This window comes from Heterocephalus glaber, unplaced genomic scaffold (genome assembly GCF_053883595.1).
Source record: "Heterocephalus glaber isolate CG9 unplaced genomic scaffold, H.glaber_assembly_v1.0 deba00000738, whole genome shotgun sequence".
Taxonomy (NCBI): Eukaryota; Metazoa; Chordata; class Mammalia; order Rodentia; family Bathyergidae; genus Heterocephalus; species Heterocephalus glaber.
Window position 1 is genome coordinate 14,357,001 of NW_028258161.1, and position 25,566 is coordinate 14,382,566.

At 38.7% G+C, this 25,566-nt stretch overlaps 1 protein-coding gene across 4 annotated transcripts in view; it reads right to left on the reverse strand.

Annotated features, from left to right (window-relative positions):
* Mtpap (mitochondrial poly(A) polymerase) overlaps nucleotides 1–25,566 on the reverse strand; it is a 76,520-nt gene that overhangs the window by 37,616 nt on the left and 13,338 nt on the right. Inside the window, exons 6-9 of one of the 4 annotated variants that reach the window (XM_004861787.3) lie at nucleotides 23,687–23,913; nucleotides 19,643–19,735; nucleotides 19,487–19,560; nucleotides 17,062–17,813 (exon numbers count right to left, since the gene is read on the reverse strand). In XM_004861787.3, the coding sequence (XP_004861844.1) occupies nucleotides 17,481–17,813; nucleotides 19,487–19,560; nucleotides 19,643–19,735; nucleotides 23,687–23,913 (727 nt within the window). In that variant the 3' untranslated portion in view covers nucleotides 17,062–17,480. Of the gene's footprint in view, nucleotides 1–17,061; nucleotides 17,814–19,474; nucleotides 19,561–19,642; nucleotides 19,736–19,758; nucleotides 23,180–23,686; nucleotides 23,914–25,566 lie in introns of those variants that run through there. The other 3 variants (XM_004861786.3, XM_087207046.1, XM_021242002.2) reach the window with 3 other exon arrangements.

The window sequence follows — 25,566 nt, forward strand, 5'->3', positions numbered from 1 at the left end:
CCCAAAAAACTCCACCAAAAGACTTCTAGACTTAATCGACAGATTCACTAGAGTAGCTAGATACAAGGTCAACACTCAAAAAACAATAGCCTTCTTGTACAAAAATAACAGATTCACTGAGAGAGAAATTAGGGAAACGATTCCTTTTACAATAGCATCCAAACAAATGAAATATCTAGGAATCAATCTAACAAAGGAAACAAAAGACCTCTACACTGAAAACTACAGCACTCTGAAAAAAGAGATCAAAGAGGATATAAGAAAATGGAAAGACATCCCTTGTTCCTGGGTGGGAAGAACCAATAGAGTGAAAATGGCCATATTTCCAAAACTGCTAAAGAGATTTAATGCAATGCTGATTGAAATTCCAACATTATATTTCACAGAACTAGAGAAAACAATCAAAAAATTCATTTGGAACCAGAAGAGACCTAGAATAACAAAAACAATTCTAGGCAACAGAGACATGGCAGGGGGTATCACAATCCCCAACTTGAAACTTTACTACAAAGCTACTGTGATAAAAACAGCATGGGACTAGCAAAGAAACAGACCTGAGGATCAGTGGAATAGATTCGAAGATGCAGTAACAACTCCATACATACTCAGCCACCTCATCTTTGACAAAGGAGCCAACCACCCTCACTGGAGGAAAGATAACCTATTTAATAGTGTTGGATTTCAACCTGCCAAAGATTAAAATTAGACCCATATCTATCACCATGCACTAAATTAAGGTTGAAGTGGATTAAAGATCTAAATATTAAAACAGAAACACTAAACTTGCTGGAAAATAAGTTAGGTAGAACTCTTGAAGACATTGGCATAGGAAAAGACTTTATGAACAAAACCTCAGTAACACAGGAACTAGCACAAAGAATCAACAACAGGGATCTCATCTTATTAAAAAGCTTCTGCCCTGCAAGAGAACCACCACCAGAGCTACTACAATGTGGGAAAAAACTTTTAGCAGCTGTACCTCAGACAAAGAACTACTATCTAGAATATATAAAGAACTTTAAAAAATTAGACCTCCCAGATTTAAAGACCCAGTTCAAAAATTGGCATCTGAAATGAAAAGATGGAAGCAGGAACCTTGTGAGTCAGGGCAAGGAGTTTCTCAGGAGTGCTAAGGAGCTTTAACCAGAGAACAAACATGACTTGACTTTTAGCTTTTTAAAGATCAATCTGTTATGGACTGAATTGTACTTCCTCCTTTCCCCAGTTCATATGCTGAAGCTCCAACCTCCAGCGTGACTGTATCAGGGAGGTAATTAAGGTTAAAGGAAGTCAGAATGGTGGACCTGATTCAATAGGACTGGTACCTTTATCCTTAGGAGAAGAGAACAGACAACAGAGATTTTTTTCTCTCTGCCTGCATGCACTAAGCAAAGGTCACAAGAGGACAGAGTGAAAAGACAGCAATCTACAAGCCAAAAAGAACAACCTCACCAAAGCCAGACCTGATGGTTCAGAACCCAACCTCGATCTTGGATTTGTAGCCTCCCAAACTGTAAGAAAAGTACATTTCTGCTGTTTAAGGCCCCTAGACTTGGTGTTCAGTGACAGCGGTTGGAGCAGATTAACACTAACAATTGTGCATAGTGGGCAGGGGGAACCAGTATTAGAAGTGGAGAGAGCAGCAACAGGACTGTGCCCCCAAGCAGGGCATCAGTGGTGGAGACAATGAGGATCGGATATGTCTGGGCTGCTCTGGGAACAGCTCACAGGATGCTGACGGATTGAGTGGAGGTGGAAGGTAAGGGAAAGTAAGGAATCAAACTCTATGTACATAGAGAAGTAAATACATCAAGCCAATTTTCCATTTTTCAGTTTTCACTTTAAGAAAACTCACTTCACTAAAGAATGGAAATAAGCAGGAAGATGAATCAGAAGATATTTTCAGACTGAAGGAACAGTGACGTTGTAGTAGGTACTGTCATTTTACAGTGTTATGCAATACTTTTTATATGCTGGAGATCAAACTCAGGACCTCATGTATGCTAAGTAAATGCTCTAGCAATGAGGCCCACCCAGCCCATGTAATGCATGTTTACAATGCAATAGGATGTGAGTGTGAATTAAGTCAATGTTTCTTGAAAGAGACACAGCAACTTCCCAACTCCCCCAAAGAGGCATCATCTGTGTTTCCTTCACACATTAGCCAGTGACTCAGTCCAAGGGGAGAAAGAATGTGCACTATGGCACATTGCTCTTAAATCACTTAGACACATGAAAAAAATCATCAATTTAATGAGATTCTAGAAACTTCTGTGAAGCCAGTATTTGGTGCCAAATTCTAATTTTGTCCTAGGTTCTCAGACAACACCAGCCATACTAAGATTTCTAGCCCACAGCAATAGCACAGCCTGCTGCAGCAGCAGAAGAAAATAAAACTAATTGATTTATTCAGAATGTTTTATTACCAACTGCTGGTTTGGTTTTAGTCATATGGAATAGCTTTTGTAACACAGATACTGCAGAACTGACCCTCCAGATGCCTTCTTAGTAGCCTGGCTCACCCAGAAGGTGAGCTTTGCTCTTTTAAGCTTAATTCTCTTTCCTCCTAAGAGGAAGAAAGCACATGTGGAAGAGGCTCAGGACTGGGAGATCAGCGTGCTCTTCTCTTTAATCCTCTCCTATGCTTTCAGTCTTTTCCCTCAATTCCTCTGTTTTCTTTCTTGATTTGCTCCCTGATTTTAACAGAAGATACCCTTCATTGGCATTATAATGGGTCTCCTGTAAAAGTGTTTATTTACCACTAACAAAAGCAAGAATCAGAACATAATCCTGAGATGCGTCTGTTAATTGTTTTTAATGTTTCTGCCTTAGAGTATTCCATAGTAGACACCCCTTATTCACGGGGGATAAGTTACAAGACCCCTACTAAATGCCTGAGACTGAAGATAGTACCAAACCCTAAACATTTTTTCCTATACATACACATCTATGATAATTTATAAATTAGGCACAGTAAGAGATTAACAATAACTAATACAGTAGAACAATTATACAATATACTTGTGTTAATCAACTTTCTGTCACTGACAAAACTCTTGGGAAACACAACTTACAGGAAGAAAGGTTTATTTTCGCTCAGTTTCAGAGGTTTCTATCCACAGTTAATTGTTCTGTTGGGTTTTTGTTTTGTTTTTTGGGTTTTGGGTACTGGGGATCGAACTCAGGACGTTCTGCTTGCGAGGCAGACGGCGGCACCACTGAGCTAAATCCCTGGCTCCTGTTCTGTCCATTTTGACCCTGTGGCAAGGCAACACAGGAAGCATAGAAGGGCGGAGCTGGGGAGTGAGATATGCCCTTCCAGGTCATGCCCACAGTTAGAACCTCTTCCTGTTTTATGGAAAGGGGTTCACAGCAGAGCGAAGCTTCATGGTGTCCAGGAAGCAGAGAGAGGAAGGAGCTGAGGTCCAGATATCCCCTTAAAAAGCACACTCGCTCGCAGTGACCTCACTGCATTGCGCTAGGCCCCGCCTCCTAAAGGTTCCACTGCCTCCCAGCAGCGACAGGGGTTGATGACCAAGCCTTTAGCATATGAACCTCTGGGGGGCATTTAAGATCCAAAAAATAGTATAATAAAAGGTAAATGAAGGTGTTCTTGCTCACAAAGCATCTTACCGTACATACTTGCACCTTTTCACTTGAAGTAAGCACTTCACACCTTCCCTTCGGCGTATATGAATTTCCAACACCGCTATTCTTGTGCTTTGAAGTCACCATTCAGTAAAAGAAGTTACTTGCACACAAGCCCTGTGATACTGCAACAGGTGATCTGATAACCAAGAAGGCTACCATGTGACCAATGGCTAGGCAGCATATAGAGCATGGATTAACTGCACGAAGGGTCAAGTCCCAGATAGGACAAAGTGAGACAGTATGAAATTTTACCATGCTGCTCAGAATAGCAGATGATGTAAAGCTTCTGAATTATTTCTGGAATTCTCTATGTAATATTTTTGGATCCTGGTTGACTTCAGGTAATGGAAGCCTCAGAAAGCCAAACTGTGGATAAGAGGAGTGTTAAGGTTTAGATCTGGGGTGTCCCCCCGAAGCCACGGGCGCTTAGAGGCAGAGGTGATTGGACTATGGGGGCAGCAGAGCTGACTTGCTGTCAGGAGGTGGAGTCTTACTGGATGAGGCCCTACCTGGGGGCATGACCTGGAAGGACATCTCCTTCCGCAGCTCCCCCGCTTCTCTGCTTCCTGTCCACCACAAGGAGAGAAGCTTTCCTTTGTCCAGATCCTTCCATCCTGTTGCTGATCATGGAAGGACTGAAACTTCTAAAATAGAGTCAAAATAATTCTCCCTCCCTTTAGGTTGTGGGTGCTGCGTATTTTGTCCCAGTGATGAGGAACAAGACTACTTGGGCTCCAAGCCCCTCAGGCAGATATCAGTGATGACACAATGCTCCCATTCTGCTGTCAGTGTGTCCGTGACCAAGGGTGCATAAAGGAGCCTTTTCCCATCTCAACAGCCACCTTCTCACATTTTTTGTTGGTTCTTTTTGATCCCACATTTGTAGATCAGATGGCTAGCAGGGGCACCCTTGCCCAAGTTTATATGTCCAGTAATGACAAAGTTGGTATCTTTGCTCTTCCCACTTTGGCTTTAGCAGTTTTCACAGCACCTGTATTCTGGAAGCAACCCTTCTGTAAAAGATGTCATTCTCTTTCTGGCTTGAAATACTACCCTTGACTTCTTGTTGGTTATTGCCAGGGATTGCTGTTATCTCTGGGAGGTCACCCTCAGATCCTAGCCATGTGCTGTAGCTTGTATCTAGATGTTCCCCAAAGCCTCATTGGTCATATGTGGGGAGTTTTGAAGGTGGCTGGATTAGGGTGTGTGATGCCTGATACCAGGATTGAGGATTCAATAGTGGGATTAAGGGTGCCTCACCCTAGGTGTGAGTGCTACCTACCCAAGAGGAGGTAGCCTGGATGGAATATGAGGGGCAGAAAGGCCGGCTACTGCTTCTGCTTTTGTTGCTTGCTGCTTGCAGCCTTCTGCCTGTCCTGCTACACCATGGACTGTTTCTCCTCTGCGATGCCCCTCTGCCATGCCACCCTGCCTTGGAGCCGACTATGAACTGAAACCCCTACAAACCATGAGCCAAATAAACCTTTCCTCCTTTAACTGGGTGTCCCATTGTTTGCCTTGGCAACAAGAAAAGTAACCAAGACACCATGTGACCCTCTTACAACATGGAAGTTACTTCTTCAAAGCAAGCAGGAATTTCTTCAGCATGCTAAAGAGTTGTATCATATAATCACAAGGTAAATTATTCCATCATCTTTGCCACTGAATGCAGTTAAATCACAGGAATGATGATTCATATTCATAGATTATAATCATACTCAAAAGGAAGGGCTTATACAGGATGTATACTCCACAACTAATCTTGGAGGCCACCGCAGAATTCTGCCTATGATGTTATGCACTTTTAAATTTTCTTTTGGAAGGAATTTAAAGATTTAAATGGAAGCTCTCAAATTTTTCTTGGTACCTTTTTCTCAACACCACTAAAATCACAGGCTAAGAATGTGAAAAGATAAGGTTGGGCCAGGGATTTAGCTCAGTGGTTTCACTGCCTGCTACACAAGCACACTGACCCGAGTTTGATCCCTGGTCCAAAAGGAAAAAAAAAAAAAAGATAAGGGAAAGAGTAATGTTTATTCATTAACAAATATGTGCCACAGATTGTAGTAGATCCTTTATCATTCAATCCGTATCAGAGAAAAGAACTGCATTTGAACCAAGGTGGTACTATAAGAAATATGCAACCAAACCAGTGTTCTTAAGTAATTTGAAGTGTGGATTAGACAATTAGATATTGATAGCAACTGTCAGTAAGTTGAAAGGCTAAAACTAGTATTTCAAAAATTTCCTAAATGTGTGATTGGTTATGCTTTTGGTGGTCTTAGAAAATAAATACACTAGGGACTTCTGGGAAGATGGCCAAGCAGTAAGCAGCAACAAATCAACCTCACCGAGATTCACAATCCAAACTTGGGGAAGAAAAGAAGGAGGGTGGTAGATCCCTGGGACTCAGGAAGGACCTGAAGGGAAAACGGCACACACAGAGAAACTGAAGAGACAGACTGCAACACAGAAAAAGAGGGCAACCGGCACTTCCTCCACAGCTCCTGGCTGTGGCAAGAGAAAGGAAGATCGAATCTACAGAGACACAATAAAAGCAAGACTCCAGAGGACTTCAAGGAGAAATGCTCCAGTGGAACAGAGCAGTGGATGCCATGTGCTACAATAGCTGGTGAGTGACTCCAGTCCAAGTGACTGCTGTATCCCCTGGAAAGAATGCTTCTTGGATGCCATTTTAGGGAGGGGCCAACTGAACCTGGGACTCAGAAGCCATGGGTTGGCTTCATCTCAGGGCTCCCAGTGTTAAACTCCCACAGTGACTGGGTGAGGGACAACCACAGGAAATGTCCAGGATCAGGGAATCATGCTCAGCCCAGGAAGAGACACCCAAAGTGTTACAAGCTAAATGCCTATGACCCCAATCCCATGACCAGAGGCAAAGATCAGCCTGAACCTCTGTGGATTTGAAAGTACTAGAACTGGCACCCCACTGTAATCCTACTGCAGGCTTGGTGGGATTATCTGGTGTGGATCTGGGTTCTGGCTGCATCCTTTGTCTATCAGTGAATGCAGAGTGACACCCTGAATTGGACACAGTCACAAAACTATAGACCCCAGAAGATAATCACAAGCTTGAAATCACAGAGAAAATTTCTTCTGATTTTTTTCTTCTTTTTTATTTTATGTTTTCATTTCTGTTCATTTGGGTTTTTTGTGTGTGTGTGAACATTCTTTTTAGTTTTTTCATTGGTTGGGCCCTTGTAATTGTTTTTTTCCTTCTTTCCCTTCTGTTTCCAAAGCTTGAGTAATCTTCCTGTGTCCTTCAACCTTGCTTCTATTCTCTTTCTCTTCTTTTACTTCCCTTTTAAATTTTTATCCCTTGGGGTAAAAGTGCTCTACCTACTGGATATTTTCTTTACATGTAATTTCTGATTTGTCTTAGATGTTGTTATATAACTATAAATCTTGTACCAATGGTTAAAGGTGGCAAATTATTAGTTATCATAGTTTGTCATTTTCCAGTCTGTGTTTGATGCTATTATTATTACTGGTAAGTAGCTACTTTGAGAACCTGTACTCTAATAAAATGGAAAACTGAGAAGACATGGACAGATTCCTAGATAAATATGAATTACCAAAGCTGAATCAAGAAGATATAAATATTATAAATAATCTAATATCAGTCAATGAAATTGAAGAAGTAATAAAAGAAACTACCAACAAAGAAAAACTAAGAACTTTAGAGAAGAACTAATGCCACTATTCCTCAAACTAATGAAACAGAAAGAAAAGCAATATTCCCAAAGTCATTCCTGGAACAAACACTACCCTGATACCAAAATCAGAGAAGGATTCAACCAAAAAAGAGAACTAAAGGGCACTCTCCTAAATGAACATAGATTAAGATACTGCCAAACAGAATTCAGCAAATCATCAAGATTACACACCATGACCGAATAGGATTCATCCCAGGGATGCAGGGATGGTTCGACATATGCAAATCAATAAATGTAATATATCACATTAACAGAAGCAAGAACAAAAACCACATGATCATCTTGCTACAGAAAAAGCACTTGACAAAGCCCAGCATCCATTCATGATAAAAACTCTATAGAAAATTGGAAGTCTTTATCTCAATCTATAAAAGCCATCCATGACAAATCAACAGCCACCATCATACTAAATGGTAAAAAACTGAAAGGTTTCACTCTAAAATCAGAAACAAGACAAGGATGCCCACTATCACCACTTCTGTTCAATATAGTTCTGGAAATATTAGCCAGACCAATTAGACAAGAGAAAGAAATAAAAGGAATATGGATAGGAAAAAAAGTTAAATTATCATTATTTGCTGATGACAATGATACTCTACTTAGAAAATCTTCAAAACTCCACCAAAAGACTCCTAGAATTAATAACCAAATTTGGCAGTATAATAGGATACAAAATCAGCACTCAAAAATCAATAGCTGGGCTTGGTGGTATACACCTGTAATCCCAGCACTTGGGAGGCTGAGGCAGGAGGATCCCCATGAGTTTGAGGCCAACCTGGGGTACTATATAGAGTTCAAGGCCAGCCTGAACTACATACATAGTGAGACCTTGTCTCAAAAAAAAAAAAAAATAGTATTCCTATAAATGAATAACAAACTCACTGAGAAATTAGGCAAATAATACCTTTCACAATAGCTTCAAGAAAAGTGAAATACTTAGGAATCAATCTAATAAAAGAAGTGAAAGACATATATACTGACAACTACAGTATTCTGAAAAAGGAGATCAAGGAGGATATCAGAAAATGGAAAGATATTCTGTCCTTAAATAGGCAGAACCAATATAGTGAAAATGGCCATACTTTCAAAACTGTTACACAGATTTAATGCAATCCCAATCAAAATGCCAACAGCATATCTCACAGAACTGGAGAAAACAATACTAAAATTCATATGGAACCAGAAGGGACCTAGGAACAGCAAGAGCAGTTCTGGGTAACAAGGGCAAGGTAGGGGCATCACAGTCCCTGATTTGAAATTATGCTACAGAGCTACCATGATAAAAACAGCTTGGTATTGGAAAACAAAACAAAACAAAAACACAAAGATCAACAGAACAGAAGATGCAGAAAAAAATCTAAGTACAATCAGCTGCCATATCTTTGACAAAGGGGCCAAATTGGAAGACAGTCTTTTTATAAAATGATGCTGGGAAAATTGGTTTTCCCGTGCTGAAGATTGAACCTGACCCATAACTCTCACCATGCACTGAACTAAAATCGAAATGGATCAAGGATCTAAATATAAAAACAGAAACACTTCCATCTACTGAAAGAATATGTAAAACTCTTTAGGACACAGACGTAGGCAAAGACTTTATGAACAGAACTTTACTCAAAAAGGAAATTTTACAAAGAATCAACAACTGGTATCACATCAAATTAAGAGGCTTTTGCACAGTAAAAGAAACCACCAACAGAGTGAAGAGACAACCCACAGAATGGAGAAAAAATTTTACCAGCTGCTCCTCAGAAAAAGAACTAACATCTAGAACATACAAAGAACTTAAAAAATCAGACCCTCCCCCCAAATTTAAAGACCCAATCCAAAAAATGGAGATCTGAAATGAATAGAAATATCTCAGATGAAGAAGTACAAACAGCAAATAAATATATGAAAAAATGTTCAACTGGTCATTTGAGAAATGCAGATTAAGACAACACTGAGATTCCACCTCTAGAAAGAACGGCTATCATCAAGAAATCAACCAATAACAAATGCTGGCAGGGGTGTGGGGAAGAAGGAACCCTTCTCCACTGCTGGTGGGAGTGTAGACTGGTGCAACCACTGTGGAAATCAGTACGGAGATACCTCAAAAAAATAAAAACTTCAGGTCCCATTTGACCCAGGTATTCCTCTTCTAGGCATCTTCTCGAAAGAGGTAAAAGCATCATACCACAATGATATATGTGCACCCATGTTTAAGCGGCCCAATTTATAATAGCTAAATCTTGGAAACAGCCCAGGTGCCCATCAAAAGATTAATAAAGAAAATGTGCTATTTATATACAATGGGATACTATTCTGTTATAAAGGATAAATTTAAGTCATTTTGGGGTAAATAGATGCACCACACAGGTTTAAATATGATACTGTTTCTCTTGTGTGAAAAAGTCAAATGGAAAATAATAGAGGATAGATATTTGGAAGTAGGAAGAACATGTTCAAATAGGGAAATGAACAAAGGAGGGGGGAAGGGAAAGGGAAAAAGGAAAAAACAGATAATGGAAGGAAAAAGAAAGAAGCAAAGCTTTTGGAAATGGGGCGGAGAAGAAGGGTTGAAGGGAATGGAAGGTGATAGGGAAAAAAGAAGAATATCTACTATGTATGGGTACATACCTATATGACTTATAAGCACAAGATCTATTATGTATAGGTACAAATTCCCTATGCTGAATGTGATCATTACGGCAAATATATACCAAAAAATAATAAATTTCAAAAACAAATAATACACTACATTTTCCAGTGTAATTTGAACTTTTTCCTTTTAAAGCAAAACAGATTTTAGTTGCACAGAATTTAAAACAGACTGTAGCTTATGTAACTAAATTTAATGGCCTAAAATATTTCCTCTTAAATCATGCTCCACATATTTTATTAATCTATGAATAAAATTTATTCCAGGATGGTACTGCACATATTCAATCATAGTCAAATCTTTTTTCCTCTGGAAGATCAAATATAGCTAATATTGCTTAGAAAATGGGAACTACAAAAGGTTTTAAAACTAAGAAACATTTTAAGCTACATTTAGATTCAAATATTGCTTAACACAAATTTGATCCCAAATGAACACAATTTGACCCAAACTCCTTGATCCTAAAGAATCAAGATGTTTAAAGCACTTTTTGTCCAGAGCAATCAACATAAGGACAAGTAATGTCAGAGTCCACATGAAATATCTGTTAAATATTAAAAGATTTCAATTAAAAACTCTCTAATACAGAAATGAGTATATAGCAAGTGATAAATGTAAGTTGATAACTCAAAATTTTCTAATTATTAAGTCTTTAACCTAAACAAATATAGGCTGATAACACAACTACAATCATGAAATAATCACGTATCATAGAAATAAATGACTCTAATATACAAACACCTAAGTTATTTCATCTCAGTAAAAAATGCGCCATTTTGATGAAGAAAATAACCCAATAATAACATATGTTCAAAGTACAAAGGAGATTTTCTAAGCTTACTTATAAATCATAGTGTTTTCAAAAGGCACTTTGGCCTAAAATGCTTCATTCTTGGTCTCAGCCCAGATAAATATTTTGGAAAACTGGAAGAAGTATTGTATTTCCTAGTTGTTTAAGGTGTCTCAATATGGTTGGGAAAAGAAGATATTTTTCCCATTCTTATTTGGAAATTCGTACATACATTCACACATGGCATAAATTAAGCTTTGAATTGACATGTACAAAATCCTGTGAGGAAATCACAGACCAGAAATAAATGCTGGCAATTTCTCACTCCTGGAGCACAGCATAGAATAACATTCTCAGTACGCTGCTTTCCTCGGTGGTGAACAAGGCATTAACGCCAGGCAGATGTTGGCACTGTGCTCCTCAGCCCAACTGCAGAGGCGGTGGCAAGCCAGGCATCCTCTGAAAGCTCCTTACAAGGAAACAAACTAATAGAATGATACGTATCTCCATAAGGATACAAAAGTGTACGGGGATCAGAAACTGGGATCTAAAAGAACTCAGTGGTTTGTAGTAATAGCAGACCAGGCAATATTCAGCAGCTCTCACTGAAAACAACTAGAAAAACTGGGCAAAACAAAATCAGCCACGTGAAAGCATCAGAATACTGGGAAAGCAGTAAAAAGTTACAGGACTGCAGAGACATAAGCAAATACTGCAGAGGTGAGCCCAGCCTCCGGGGCTGCTCTCGTCCCAGGGACATCTGCTGGTGGGGTAGTTCAGAGCTGAGCAGAGCTTTCAAAGGAAATGCAAAGACAGCAGACACAAGCTCAGTCTACCAGGGAGGGGCTTCGGTTGGAGACCTTCAGCACCACACTACTTCGGTCTGGGAGTAAAGACAGGCTACAGTCAGGGACTGAATCCAAATTCAGAATCTCAAAGCCTTCCTGGAATAGTGACCCAGTATCAAATTCCCCCATACATACCTTCCGGAAGTACAAATAAACCCTTTCTGAATAAAAAATAACACCAGCCTCCCTCAAAGTAATTCCTATTTTTTACAAGGTCAAAAGACAAAATAGGGCTGGGGATATAGCTCAGTGGTACGGCTGCCTGCCTCGAAAGCGCAAGGTCCCAAGTTCAATCCCCGATACCAAAAACAACAACAACAAATAATAAACCACAAAATAATCACCAACACCACTAGCAGGTATACTAGGAGAGGACAAGTATGATAAAAAATATAAACAGGTCCACAGGGGAACTAGATGATTTAGCTGTGAGCACAGGCTTTCAAATAACTACGTGTAATAAAAGGAAATTTTAAAAACCTTAAGATTTTGACAGAAAATTGGGGGAGAAATGTAAAAAAGTACCAAATGGAAATTCTAGAACTGAAAATTAAAACTACTCAAATAGAGAATTCAGTAAATGGATTTTAAAAACTAGACACAATTGAACACTTAGAAAACTGTTAAACTATACTGTAGATCAGAAAGAAGCAACTAGAATGGAGACGAGAGGGTAGAAAAGAACAGGAAAGCATGTAAGAGACATAGGGAATTAAGCAAAAAGTTCTACCAAATGTAGCTGGAATCCTAGAGGAATAAAGGCAAATGGAATCAAAGCTGTGTTTGAACAGAAACTGATCAGGTTTCTAAAATCAATAGAAGTTATTATAAGTAAATAATATTGAGCACCTCCAGGTATGATTTATATGCTGACATAAATAGCACAATCTATGTTGTGGCAAACTCTGTCAACAAACAACCCGGTATCTTCAATAAACTAAGGGAGAAGAAAAAAGACATGAAGAAACCTTGAGCAAAGTACTTAAGAAACAAACCAATCAGTCACACCACGTGGCTGTGACTGGACCCCAATCCAAATGCACTTAGGGAAAAGAAACTGTGATATTCACAAAACAACTGGACACGTGGACAGTAATTTGATGCTATTAAAAATTAGCTTTCATTTAGGTATGACAATGGCTTTGTACTTATCATTAGAACCAAAGTTTTCATCCTTTAGAGATACTGATATACAAAACGGGCAAATGACTGCAATTTGCTTAAAATAAAAGTGGTAAGTTAATGTAGTTATTAATTAAAGACAATTTACCATGAGTTAACTGTAAAAATAGATACTAGATTCATGCAAGTTCATTACACTCTTTAGTTTACTTTTGCTTGTGTTCAAAGTTCTCCATAGAAAGTTTTATTAAACTATTGGTAGGCTTGCTTCCCTCATAATACATCAGCCAGCTTCATAATCCACCTTCTACTGGCACTTTTAAAAGTCAGTGTAAAACCTGAAAACATGTCATTGTGCCTTTTCATACCACTCTCTAAGAAAGGTTAAGACCTCGGTCATTAAGCTGCATTAAACTAAGTCAAGAACCAGTAACTCTGTAATAGGAACAGCTTCAGAAATCTTAAGACTTCCATTGTACTAACAATTTTAACATGTTAAAAAAATTTTAGTGACGGGGAACAGAATGCAGATAATTTGTGATTTTACTAATTTGCTCCATTTGACAGAACATATTACAGGAAGTTTTCAATGTTGCAAACTTCAAAATAAGATCAGATAAAAATAATTCAGAACTTTAGTTTTCATTAACTTAGACTTAACCTATTCCAAATTAGACACAGGTTGACTATCCCCTTACGTGAAATGCTCGGGACCAAAGTGTTTTAGATTTCAGTGTTTCTCACTATGGAATATCTTGCACAGATTTGAACATGCCTAATTGGAAAATCCGTAATCCAAAATGCTCTGAAATCCAAAGCTTTCCGAAAGCTGACATGATGCTCTTCCCGTATTTAGCAGATCACATATTCACCACACTACATTATTTCCAGTGTCAAGCTGTTATCTGATACTCTCTTTAAAACAGGCCTCAGCACATTCTGAAGCTTAAAAAACTTTGCCTGTAGGGGAAAAAAGTTTAAATCTATTTATCCGAGTAAAAAATGAATAATGTCTTTAATCTTCAAGTGGGTGGATACACACACACAAGATATAAAACAGGAACAATCAGAGTTAAAATATGAAGTGTATTTTTTAATAATCTGTGATTTTGTATATCCTGAGTCACAGATACTACAGATTAAAGATTCTATCTACAGCAGACATTTTCTGGGAGTTGCTCCACAGAAATTCCAAAGGGATATTGTAATGTTTATATTCTTTGGAATCTGTATCCAAAAGTAATTGAATTCAGCATGGAAACCAAAATAAACTTTTGAAGTACTTAAAATAAATTTCCCAACATCATACCAAGGTGAAAGCAATTTTGTGTCATGTTTTCATTACTTTCCAAGTATATGTTGCAAAGAATTTATTAATAAGGCTTTACATAAAATTATGTTACGACCTATTACTTTCGGTTGATAGCTTTAAACTTCCTAAGCTTTAGTTCCTTACTAAATACTAAGAAAGGCTCTTCTAGGGTATAAGAGTCAGCTTCTGGACCTTTATGGAAATTAATAGTCAGATTGTATTTAAATTAATGATGGGGCCTATGGTACTTGACTTTGCTATTAAAAGAAAAAAAAGACTGATCTAAATCTACCTGTTATCAACAGATTAATTTCCTAGAAACACTGATTTTTATTACTGCTGTGTGTGTGTGTGGGTACACACACAAAATACCAATGGTTTGCTGCTGAAGACACACTCAACCTCCTTAACCTGCATCTTTCATGATCACACTCAAACTCACTCTTCATCATGGTGCAGATGCTTCACCCTGACTCCTAAGGACTTGTTCCCTCTTCCCAGAATGATAATCCTCAATTTCTCCACTTACCCACATCCCTTCAGGATCTACTCACCCTATCTGATCATTCCAGCCAGCCATGTTTTCTTCCCTTCTGGAGCATTTTGAAGGTTCCACTCCTGTAACATTTGCTGAGGGACAGACTGACCCACCACAGCAGCTGCCTACCAATGACTGCCAAACTCTAGAAAGCTGAGAGCTGCTATATGGACAAGCTGCTTGCTCCTTTTGATTGCTTTACTGCAGTCACTGTTCGCTTATTTGTATGTGCAACTGCAGACTTTCCCTACAATGGTACCAGCAGACTGTAAGGAATCAAATGTGGCTCTAATTTTGAGGTCAAGGAAACTCTAGCAACATGAAAAATCCAATCCTGCTCTCTTAAAAGTGAAGAACAAAAGAAAGAAGGGGTAAATACTGAATGACATTAGGAAAAATGCCTTCTTTCAACTGTCCTTATTTTGCCTTCTGCACTATAATTACTAAAGTTTTGTGAATGAGATAGAATACACATTATTTTTTTAGAATGTCTATAGCTACTTACTTCTCATTTCCTAAGATTTTCCTGGCCAGTTTTCTTATTTCCTAAAGATGGGTAATAACCTCAGGAATTATACTCGTGGGCTATAAAATCTGAAATGACAGGCCAGGGATTTAGCTCAGTGGTTCCGCTGCCTGCCTCACAAGCACAAGGACCTGAGTTCGATCTCCAGTATAAAAAAAAAAAAAAAAACCTAAAATGATACATGGCTGAAATCAACTTGACCTAGGTAATCTTGTATCAAATTTTCACATACTAAATAAAACTCATTATAGGCGACAGCTACTGTTAAAGCCTAGATATAGCTAGAGAAGAAAAACCTTGAAAATTTTTATTGTAATTAGTTTTAATTAATAGTAATGGCAAATATATGCAGATTTATCCTTGTGATACAAAAATTGCACTAAAAATTTGGGATGTGATACACTGAAATTATAGGAAAACATATTTGTCTGAAGTCTATATTGTTAAATAGAATTTAAAAGGGTATATTAAAAATGTTTCAAGATTAAAGTTCATCACATAATTGAATTTCGTTCTGAAAAGTAAAACAGACCTATAGTGTCAGGCTTTTCCTATAAATTATAAAAAAGAAAATGCTGATACATACACATATTTTATTTAAGTAATCCGTCTAGATTTAACGCCAAGCTAGAAAAGAAAATGTCTGATCAAACATCTACAAATAGAAAGAAAAATCATCACTGAGAAACACTTAACTATAAACGTTTTAAATCAGTACTGATTTCTAGCCCCCTAAAATAAACTTAATTAAAGAACAAATGAAGAACGCATTTCAGTTTCAGGATACTGCCTGTATTAGAGAACACTGATACTTGTTTGGATTCAGTTGCAAGACCCAACAGCACAGCCATGTGGAGACAGAACTCACTTGCTTCGTAGCAGGTCTATTGCTGAGGGCCTCAAAACACTCAAGCAGGGTTCACTATAATTTCTGACTTAACATTTAAGTGCAAAATTTCTTAAAACCACTACAAACTTTAAATCTGAATTTTGGGTAGTGAGAAAAATAATTACATACAACAAATACTTGAAAGTCAAAACTAAAGAGAAATAGGGTTGGCTATCCCAATTCAAATGCCAGCACGGTCCCATAAGTGGAAAATTCTGCACCAAAACTTTGTTTCATAAACCATGTTATTATATACATTGTAAAAAATTACTAGGGTATGTATAAGGCACTTGCAAACCATCAGTTAACTTTATGTTTAGACTTGGGTCCTATCCTCAAGATAATTTACCAGGTACAAGCATATATTGGAAGAAGCCAGAAATGTCTGGTACACTGTTTCTAAGCATTTCAGGTTAAGGCACATTTAACATGGGGCCTACCTAACCTTGTGCACCTCGCATTCACAGTTATCTAGTGAAGTGGGCACTATTATCAGGGCTGTAAAGCAAAGCATTTGGGGCCTGGAATGATATTATTTGCTTCTTAAACTGAAAGTTACAGCTTTCTCTCTCCTCTCCTCACCTTTCCTTCCTTCCTCCCTGCCAGTTCCTACAGTAGGAAGAGAATTCTCAAAAGAAGTGAAGGGGTTTAGGGGATTTAGCTCAGTGGTGCCGCCGCCTGCTGCGCAAGCGCAAGGTCCTGAGTTTGATCCCCGGTATCAAAAAAAAAAAAGAAGTGAAGGGATATTGGGAACAGTGTATTACACTTTAGTAGAAACATGATTTCTCAAAAATAGGAAAACTGGTATTTTAGAAACAATGTATCAGTATTTTTACATATTTAATTTAGAACACTTAGAATGTAGTATTAAAGTATCTGCATTTATATATTTTTAAAATATTTTTGGGTATCAGTACCAACCTGTTTTAATTTATATGTGATTAAGAAAACTTTGCTTAAAAAAAAAGAAAACTGCTTGAAAAACAGAAAAACACATACTATAAGAGTACTACCAAATTTTGAAGTTTTATTGTATTTATCTTCATATGTACGTAACTAGAAGTCCTTTTAAATGTTTCCCAACCTGGGAATGATGTGGATATCAACAATGGTTTGATTCTAAAATTGACTTTTACCACTCACTTTGTGTAGCTCATTTAAAGGACATTTCAATCTACATTCCTCCATTCCTGTGACTTCTGTTTAATAAAATGCCACCCATGTGTCAGACTGGTCAGACTGAAAATGTTCCAGAACTTCAGGTCAGGGTTAGGGCCAATGAAAAATTCGCACAAAGTGACATCAGATGATACGGGAGGTCTGCAGAACTTGGGGACACCAGTTCTAGGCCCTCCACAGGCCGGGTCACAGGACAAAACCAGTTCTGAACACAAAACAGCAACCATTATGTCTGAGTACCAACTGTTCAGTTCCTACTGGTGTTTGCAGAACTTTCTGGACTGCCGCTTTTCATGGACTCTAACAGGCTTTTAATTCTTTCACTCCCACAACGCTTCTTCTGTTTTTTTGTACTCTGCATTACTGAGGGCAGCAGGAGGGCAGCCAGCCCCCAGGGCGGCTTGCTGGATGAGGAAGGGAGATATGCATCTTCCTGGTGTAAAACCCAGGCGCTTTCTCTGGCCAACTCCACAAATCTTTGTAGCTGGCTTTGATTTACATTTTTGCTTATGTTGAGAGAAGTTTCAAAAGGATTCTCAATGTGCAGAGGAGAAGAATCAGGTTTGTTTTGTTCCCGTCCCTACAGGTTATGACACAGAAGAGAAAAGAATCTATAAATACAGGAAGGGCTTAAATGTCAAACACATGTAAAGTAGCAGCACTAACTTCACAGAGTAAAGAATCTCTCCCCGGGGGAGCTGGCTGCGTAAGCATGTCAGTGAGTGTGTCTGTGTGTACTTCTGTCTTTGTCCCAGTGGACTTTTATGATTGTTCTTTGGGGAAAACTTCACAGTTTTATGATCTATGGATGACGATGTCACAGGTAAGAGGGCAGATACCTGGGCTGAGTCAACAATGACAACAGTTTTTAAATAACATTAACTTTTACCTAACAAGCTAGAGCCGAAAAGGGGAAAAAGATAAATGGCAGAAAATAAGATAAAGAAGCATTTGTTTTTGAGAGCTGATAAAAGCATATCTATAACAGTGGGAACAGAAACACACCAAATTAGAATTCTTAAATATACGTAACAATTACCATTCCCCAAGAAGAAATGAGAAAAGAAGAACACGAGGATTAAAACCCTAAAGTCTCCAACAGAAAGGCACTTCCACAAAATCATCATCAACACCTCACAGAAGCAAAAGCTGGGAGTCAGAGGAACGGCAGGAAACTCATGCACCTCGCCCCCCTTCAAATGACATGGAAATGTCACCTGGATATTTGAGAAGCACTCTGGGCACACTGGCTTCTTCTCCAACTTCCACCCCCACTGCTCAGCAGGCCTCCTGCCTCCCTATCACCTCGGAACTCCGAGAACCCAAAGCCGGGTGTCATGGCACAGACCTGTAATCCCGGCACTCTGGGAGGCTGAGGTAGGAGGATCGCCAAGTCTGAGCCCAGCCTGGGCAACTTAAGAGATCCTGTCTCAAAATGAAAACTTTAAAAAAGGTCTGGGTAAGGAGCTCAGTGTGAAGACCCCGGGTTTAATCCTCATCCCCCCAAAAAGGAACAAAGATCTCTGTATGCTTGGAGACCTTTCCCCTTGAGATTACATTCTTTCCTCTCCCATCCCACACCTTAACCTCCAACAGCAGGAAGGAGAACCGAAAATGCACCAAAAAGAGTATCTGGGCCTCTGTCTTATGAAACCAGCCTCACAAGGTTCGTAAGCAAGACCCAAAGGCTGAGCAGCACAGAGCAGAATGGAGCAGAGAGCCATCACAAGCACCCCTGGTGCAGGCGTGTTCTGCCCAGCGTGCGGCCCGGACTGAGCCTCACCTTGCATCTGAACAAACGTACTGAGCAGAACCAAACCACAGCCGCACATGCTCTACAGCTTTACAGCAATCAAGCTCTAACCTTAAATCGAACCTTAGGACTCTACCACACTTATTCCATTCCAACACAAATCCAGCTTAGAAACAACTGTCAAGTTACGCTCTCCAGAAAGCTTCCCAGGATATTACTGTACACCTGAGAGAACACAGCGTTAGTGAGCACCGAGTGACACCCTGAGTGCGTGGCACTGGGACACAGCAGATGCTAACAGAGCTTCCTTCTACTCTAACTCGGTGACTCTAACTCAGCCAGGTGAGGCACTCCTCTGTGCACCAACTGCCTTATTACCATACAGTACTGTGGAGTGGCAGTGAAATAAAGCTCATTAGAGGCCTCTGAAAACTAACGGATTAGAAATATCAGTTCGGAAGAAGACAAAATACCTTCTAACCACATACCAAGACATTTACCTGTCGGATATTTATGGAATTCTTGTTGAAAGCAAAATTGCCAAAATATTCAAAAAATTCCTTCAATAGTAATTCTGCAAGAAAATAAAATAAGGAATATAAGAGAAAAGTTTATTTGACTCTGAAAGGAAATGAAAGAAAAAGAGAAACACCTACCTAATGTTTCTGTGTTTTCTGAAGGTTTAATTTTATTCAAATCACGAGTAAATGTACAATTATTGCCTTCTATTATGCATTTATCTTCTGTATCTTAAATAGAAATGAACAATATTTCACATTATATTTCCTACTTCAAAAAAGAAATCTGTGATTTAAATAATCCATTATCTCTGAATATGTCCTATAACTGTTATATGTAGTTAAAATAAATCTACAACTCAATTTTAAAAAGATTTGAGACTAACCATACTAGAGTAAAATTCACATTACATTTTCCTTACCATACCAGAATTATGTTCTTTAACAACCCAATGATTCTGCAGCAAATCAGCTTTGTATTAACCAATGAGAAGTAAGGAGTTTCTAATCAGTATTTAGGCTTTATTTCCATTCTTACCACCTTTTTGTGCTTTTATTCAATGCCCCGAATATGACACAAACTGAATGTTCTAACAGTATTTAAAAACCTCAGGCAATTTCTAAAATGTAGCACTTTAGAATAATTGAAATCCAGCTAATTCAGTAAAATCAACTCAGTAACAACGCATTACAGTTATGCAATCAACTTTTAAATACTATTTATATATTCAGAGGTCATCATTTTCCTAATTATTGACATACAGCACTATGAAATCCTGCACCCACTCTAACGCCTCTTCTACTGTACAATACCTAACATGCTGCTGAGTGGAAAAACTCCCACTCCAAAGATCCAGCAAGGGCTCCTCCCACGGGAAAGCCCTGTGCAGCTCCAGGCCACATGCCCGTCCTGTCCCGCCGCCCCTCTGCGCTGGATTCTGCACGTGCTGCCGACTCCCCTCGTCTGGGACTGAAAGGTCTCTGCCCTCCTCCTCCCGTCTGGCCCACAGCAGAGCTACCTGGCATACAGCAGGCACACAGTCAATAATCTGAATGACCGCCGATACTCGATTCTGAGTGCCTACAAGATCACAAGTTCTTTCAAACTTCTGTCCCTCTCCTTTGTGATTTTTGTTACTTTTCATTAAGACCAATGTTACTGACATGATTTCTCAAAAATTATTCTAGATTTGAACATAATTTTAACAGGACATTTTATATGCTCTACTATATGACTTACAGTATACTGAAGAACTGTTTTGAGGAACAAAAATGATCCTGTCTTAAACTGAAGATAATGTTTTTTGCCTTCAATTTCAATATTTTCCTAAAAACCCCTTTAGTAAAAAGTAACACTCATAGAGACAGCCTGCTTTTTTTTAATCACTATATTCCCAGCAATATCTTAGATTGCTTTCATGGGATCTGGGGATGTGTTTCATATCGAAAGTGGGTGTCAGCTGACATTTGCTGTGACACAGCCCTAGCCATGTACGTTGCTGGTCTCCTGGCAGTTGTGTCTGTTTTCAGGCATGTACCTCCCATTAAAGCATTACTAACAGAAAAATGAGATGCACTCTAAAATAGTTCTAGGAATACACTGACAAAAAACTGAGGCTGTCATTATGAGTGTTGCTTTCTTACTAAATGAATTTTCAACATAAAGTATTGAAACTGAAGGGAAAAAGAATTATCTTCTGAGTTAAGACAGGATCACTTTTGCTTTTCAAAACCCCTGAGGCATGCAAGCCTAAGAAACAACTTGGTTCCCAGGTCTTCCCACTCTTCTCTTTTCTACTGTAATTATTACTTCAACAGCATCTACACAGTCCAACACAACAGTCACTGGCCACCTGTGACTTCAAGTTTCAGTTCCTCAGTCACACTAATCATACTCAAGTGCCCACCAGCTCCAGGTGGCGCCTGCCCACAGGCCTGGGCAGCACAGGTATAGCACATGCTCACTGCCACAGCAAGTCCCGTTGGGCAGTCTGCCTTGGGAAGGGGACCCTCAGCCTGCACCCCTTCACCGCTGGTTAACCTGCTGACACTGACTCCTCAATAGGAAGCACTGTCAAAAAATTTATAAGGAAATACAAACTCACAGTTGTGAGGGAAACAGACATGAAGCACCTAAATTAACTCGTAATAGAAACCTTCCATCACCGTAAGTGAACTTAAAAACTACACAAAAATGAAGGCTATGCATTTATTAAATCTAACTCCCATGCTTTCTTTGGAATCTTTAGATCCCTGTGGATTGGTATAGCGATCAGTTTTTCAACTTGATTCAGTGAATCATGAATAAAAGTCACGGAATACCATTCTCAGACATCCAGACTGATACACTAACCCACATTTTTTAGGAAACAGTATCGTACCACAGTCATTCATAGTTTGTCACAGAGATCCCTACTGAGAATAACTGTGTTAACAGATTACGAGAGGAAACAGTATCATCTCATCTATTAGTTCTATAATCATTTAGGTTAATTTTTCTGGTCCAAGGAGCAAAAAGCAACATTATGCCAGACACAGGCATTCCTAATAAACCGGAAGGTGTCAGGCATATCAATGAAGGTCAGACAGACACCAAGGTCAGATGAAGACTTCGTATCTTTGTCTCTTATAAAAGTTCCCTTATAATGGCCTACTTCTACAGGAAGTTTACTGGGAGCTAACCCTGAATAGCTACAAACTATATGAACAGCCATACTCAGCATCGGTTACGATGCTGAACAGGCCTAAACTTGTAGGCTGCCACAGGTGAGCCATCACGGTAGGGCAGAAGTCGCATTGGGCTCTGCTCTCCTAACTAACACAGGCAGTTTAGCATCGGAAGGGTGCTGGTGCTGGGGGATACAGGCTTAGCTTCTCCCACGTCTGAGGAAAGCCTCTGCCACCAGTCTTCCCACAGCTGGCAGCCACTCCGCAATTCAATTAACGTTTGTATATAAACAACAAGGCAAACAAATGGAAAAAAACCACAACCCAAGTAATACTGAAAAACATTAGCTCCAAAAAATTAAAAAGCTTGGCAGAAAAGAAAATTAATTTTGGCTTACTCCATGGGTCATGTGAGAACAGCTTTTACACACTCACAATGACACAAAGAGAGCACACCATGACTACGTTAGAGCTTCACTGAAAACACGAGAGGTTGGTGCAGGAAAAGAGTTAGCTCTCCTCTCCCATAAAGGGACGTCTAGATGTCTATACCCAAAAAATTAAGAAACAGTAATTCCAGTAATTTTAAAAATAGAGTATCAAAATATACAAATCAGCTAAAAGAATTAAGAAGTAGTTAACTGCCCCTGGGGAGAGGCAAAGGGGATACAATACACAGGTCAGACAGTGAATTACGGTTACAAAGCCTGCGGACTATTTTACTATTTAACTGTAGGTGCCTAAAACTGATTCAAGTGAAACTTAAAAAAAAGTTCTCTTCACCACTGTTAAGACTGTTAACACTATTAAGAGAGGGAAGTCAAACACAGTATGCATATACCTGAGACATATACTCAAAGAAATACATATATACAGGCAAAGGACGCATTCAAACAAATAAGAAAAAAATACCCTGAAGGAAAAATTGGGAAAAGACTTACAGACACTTCACAGGAAATACTCAAATGGCTAACAGATATATGGAAAGGTGCTGAATTTCATGAGGCACTAGAAAAAGAAAATTAAAAGCAAAGTAATGATGACATTATGCAAGCACTGAGCAAAGCTCACATAAAAGACAACTGCATCAGGAGTCGGTGAAGAGACAAACTGGAGCTTGTGTACAGTATTCACAGGAGCTCACACTTCGAATACTATTTGGCAATGCCTGCTAAAGCTAATGGGATTTTCAAAGAATTCTGATGGCTCAGTTTTATAAATCACCTGCTCTCACAATCCCTGGTGGACATTAGAAAAAATAAAAAGCACTGAACTGAGGGCCAGGGATTTAGCTCAGTGGTTCCACCGCCTGCCTCGCAAGCACAAGGACCCGAGTTCAATCCCTGGTACCAAAAAAACCCACTGAACTGAAATTTTAGATTCATACTTGAAATGATTTAATTTCTCTTTAGATTTAAAAATCAAGACAACAGATTACATGACTAATAAATATAGATGGCTTTGGGAACACATCATGCCAAAAGGGAATACAGAGAAGACTGCTGTTAGTCTTACCTGCCAAGGCTTTTAGGGTATCTAGAGTTGGAAGGATGGGTGGTGACCTTCTCTGAAGAAAAAAGATGACCATCATTGTAAGGGAGAAATTCGTGATCCAAGAACCAGGAATATTACTCGTTAAAGAATGTGCTCGAGCCCAGCAGCGGATGCTGAACACCAAGGCTCTTACTCTTGAGTCCATGGAACCATAGATGTAAAGGAGCTCAGAGCTTTTTAAGGCAACCCTTGAAAAGAAAACACAAAAAAGAATTTTCAAACTCCAAGCTATGATCCAAGGGTCCAATAAAGCATTCATTTGAGATCACCAGACACAGAGGCATGGATAAATGTCTCTGCTCCGAAGTTTCACACCTTTTCTTTTAGGAAACAAGGTAGCTTAAACAAGAGAAAAAAATTCTATTTATTTTATCAGTAAAAGCATTTGGTCTTACAATTCTTGTAGTTTGTGAAACAGCCAAAATTACATAAGCCTAATATTTATAAAAATACAAAGTGTCTGAAGATAAGTGCCCATTAGGAAAAGAAACTTCAGAGCTGGGGCATGGTGGCACATGCCATAGTCCCAGCGGCCCTGGTGGACCAGCCTGGGCAATGCAGCAAGGCCCCATCTTTAGTTAGTTAGTTATTACAGTAACTAATTAAACTTCGGAAACAACCAAGTTTCCTAGTCAAAACACAAATTCAAAGATTAATCAGAAATATTTTTAAATTAAGTTCTTACAGATCAAAATGTGTCTTGTAATTTCTGCAAGAACCAACAGAGGGCATAAAAATTATTTAAGTCATTTAAATTTACAATAGCCTACTTTTTTTTGGGTCTTTTTCCACTTTTCTTTTTTTGTACCGAGAATCAAACCCAGAGCCTGGAGCTTGCTGGGCAGGTGCTGCGCCGCTGAGCTACATCCCCAGCCCTATAATGGTCTACTTAAATGTCATGGAAGTACTACTATGGCATTTACATCCTAGTTTAAAGAGAACAGAAAAAATAGGAAATGAGGACTTCATGACGATTGTGTTATACATGTAAATGAAACTAAATTAAGCTGAAAAATATCACAGTGTAATGTATGATACAAACATCGCAATCTCATAAAAATCTGAAGACAGTATGTTAAAACAAATTCTTAAAAACCTGTCTCAGGAAGATAAAATAACATTATTACAAAAATAACATTATACTGTACTACTTTATATACTATACAGAAAATGTAATGACAGAAAGTACATTATATGCTATTCTATATTAAAATTGGCAAGAAATCACAAAGACTACTCTCCATGGGCTACTGAAAAATTCAGAACTAAGTTAGCATTAGCTTGTCGACAAACACTTGGGTTTAATCGAAACTGCCCTACTTTAATTTCTGAATCTATATTTAGTCATGACTATTTATCTAACAGACAATAATATTGTGAACTCAAACTCAGGTGTGAATGAATACCAGAGTTGAGAAATAAACTCCTCAATTGAGAAATGAATCTATTGTGAATCTACAAAAGGTATTCAGAGTATAAAAATAAATTGTCATTCCTCCTCCACTTATTTTAAGCAAACAAGCTGCTAGAGTAATGCCATGTAAATATCCTGAAGAAAAAACTGTCCAGTCTTAAGCTGTTTAGACCACTTTCTGACCTAAGCAAATACCACATCATTTAGTACACAAAGCTGACTATACCTGAAGGTAGTTCAGAGGTCAAATTCAAGTTGCTACTTTATTCTCTAAAAATACTCAGAAGACTTACACTATAAACAGGTAATTTCCACACTCTCAGGCTATGTACATAAGAACATACTTCACTGTTAGGTGTGTTTAACACTTAACACAATACTTTGTCAGGAACACCAAATTATCAGTAAGTGTAATGAAAGAAATAGA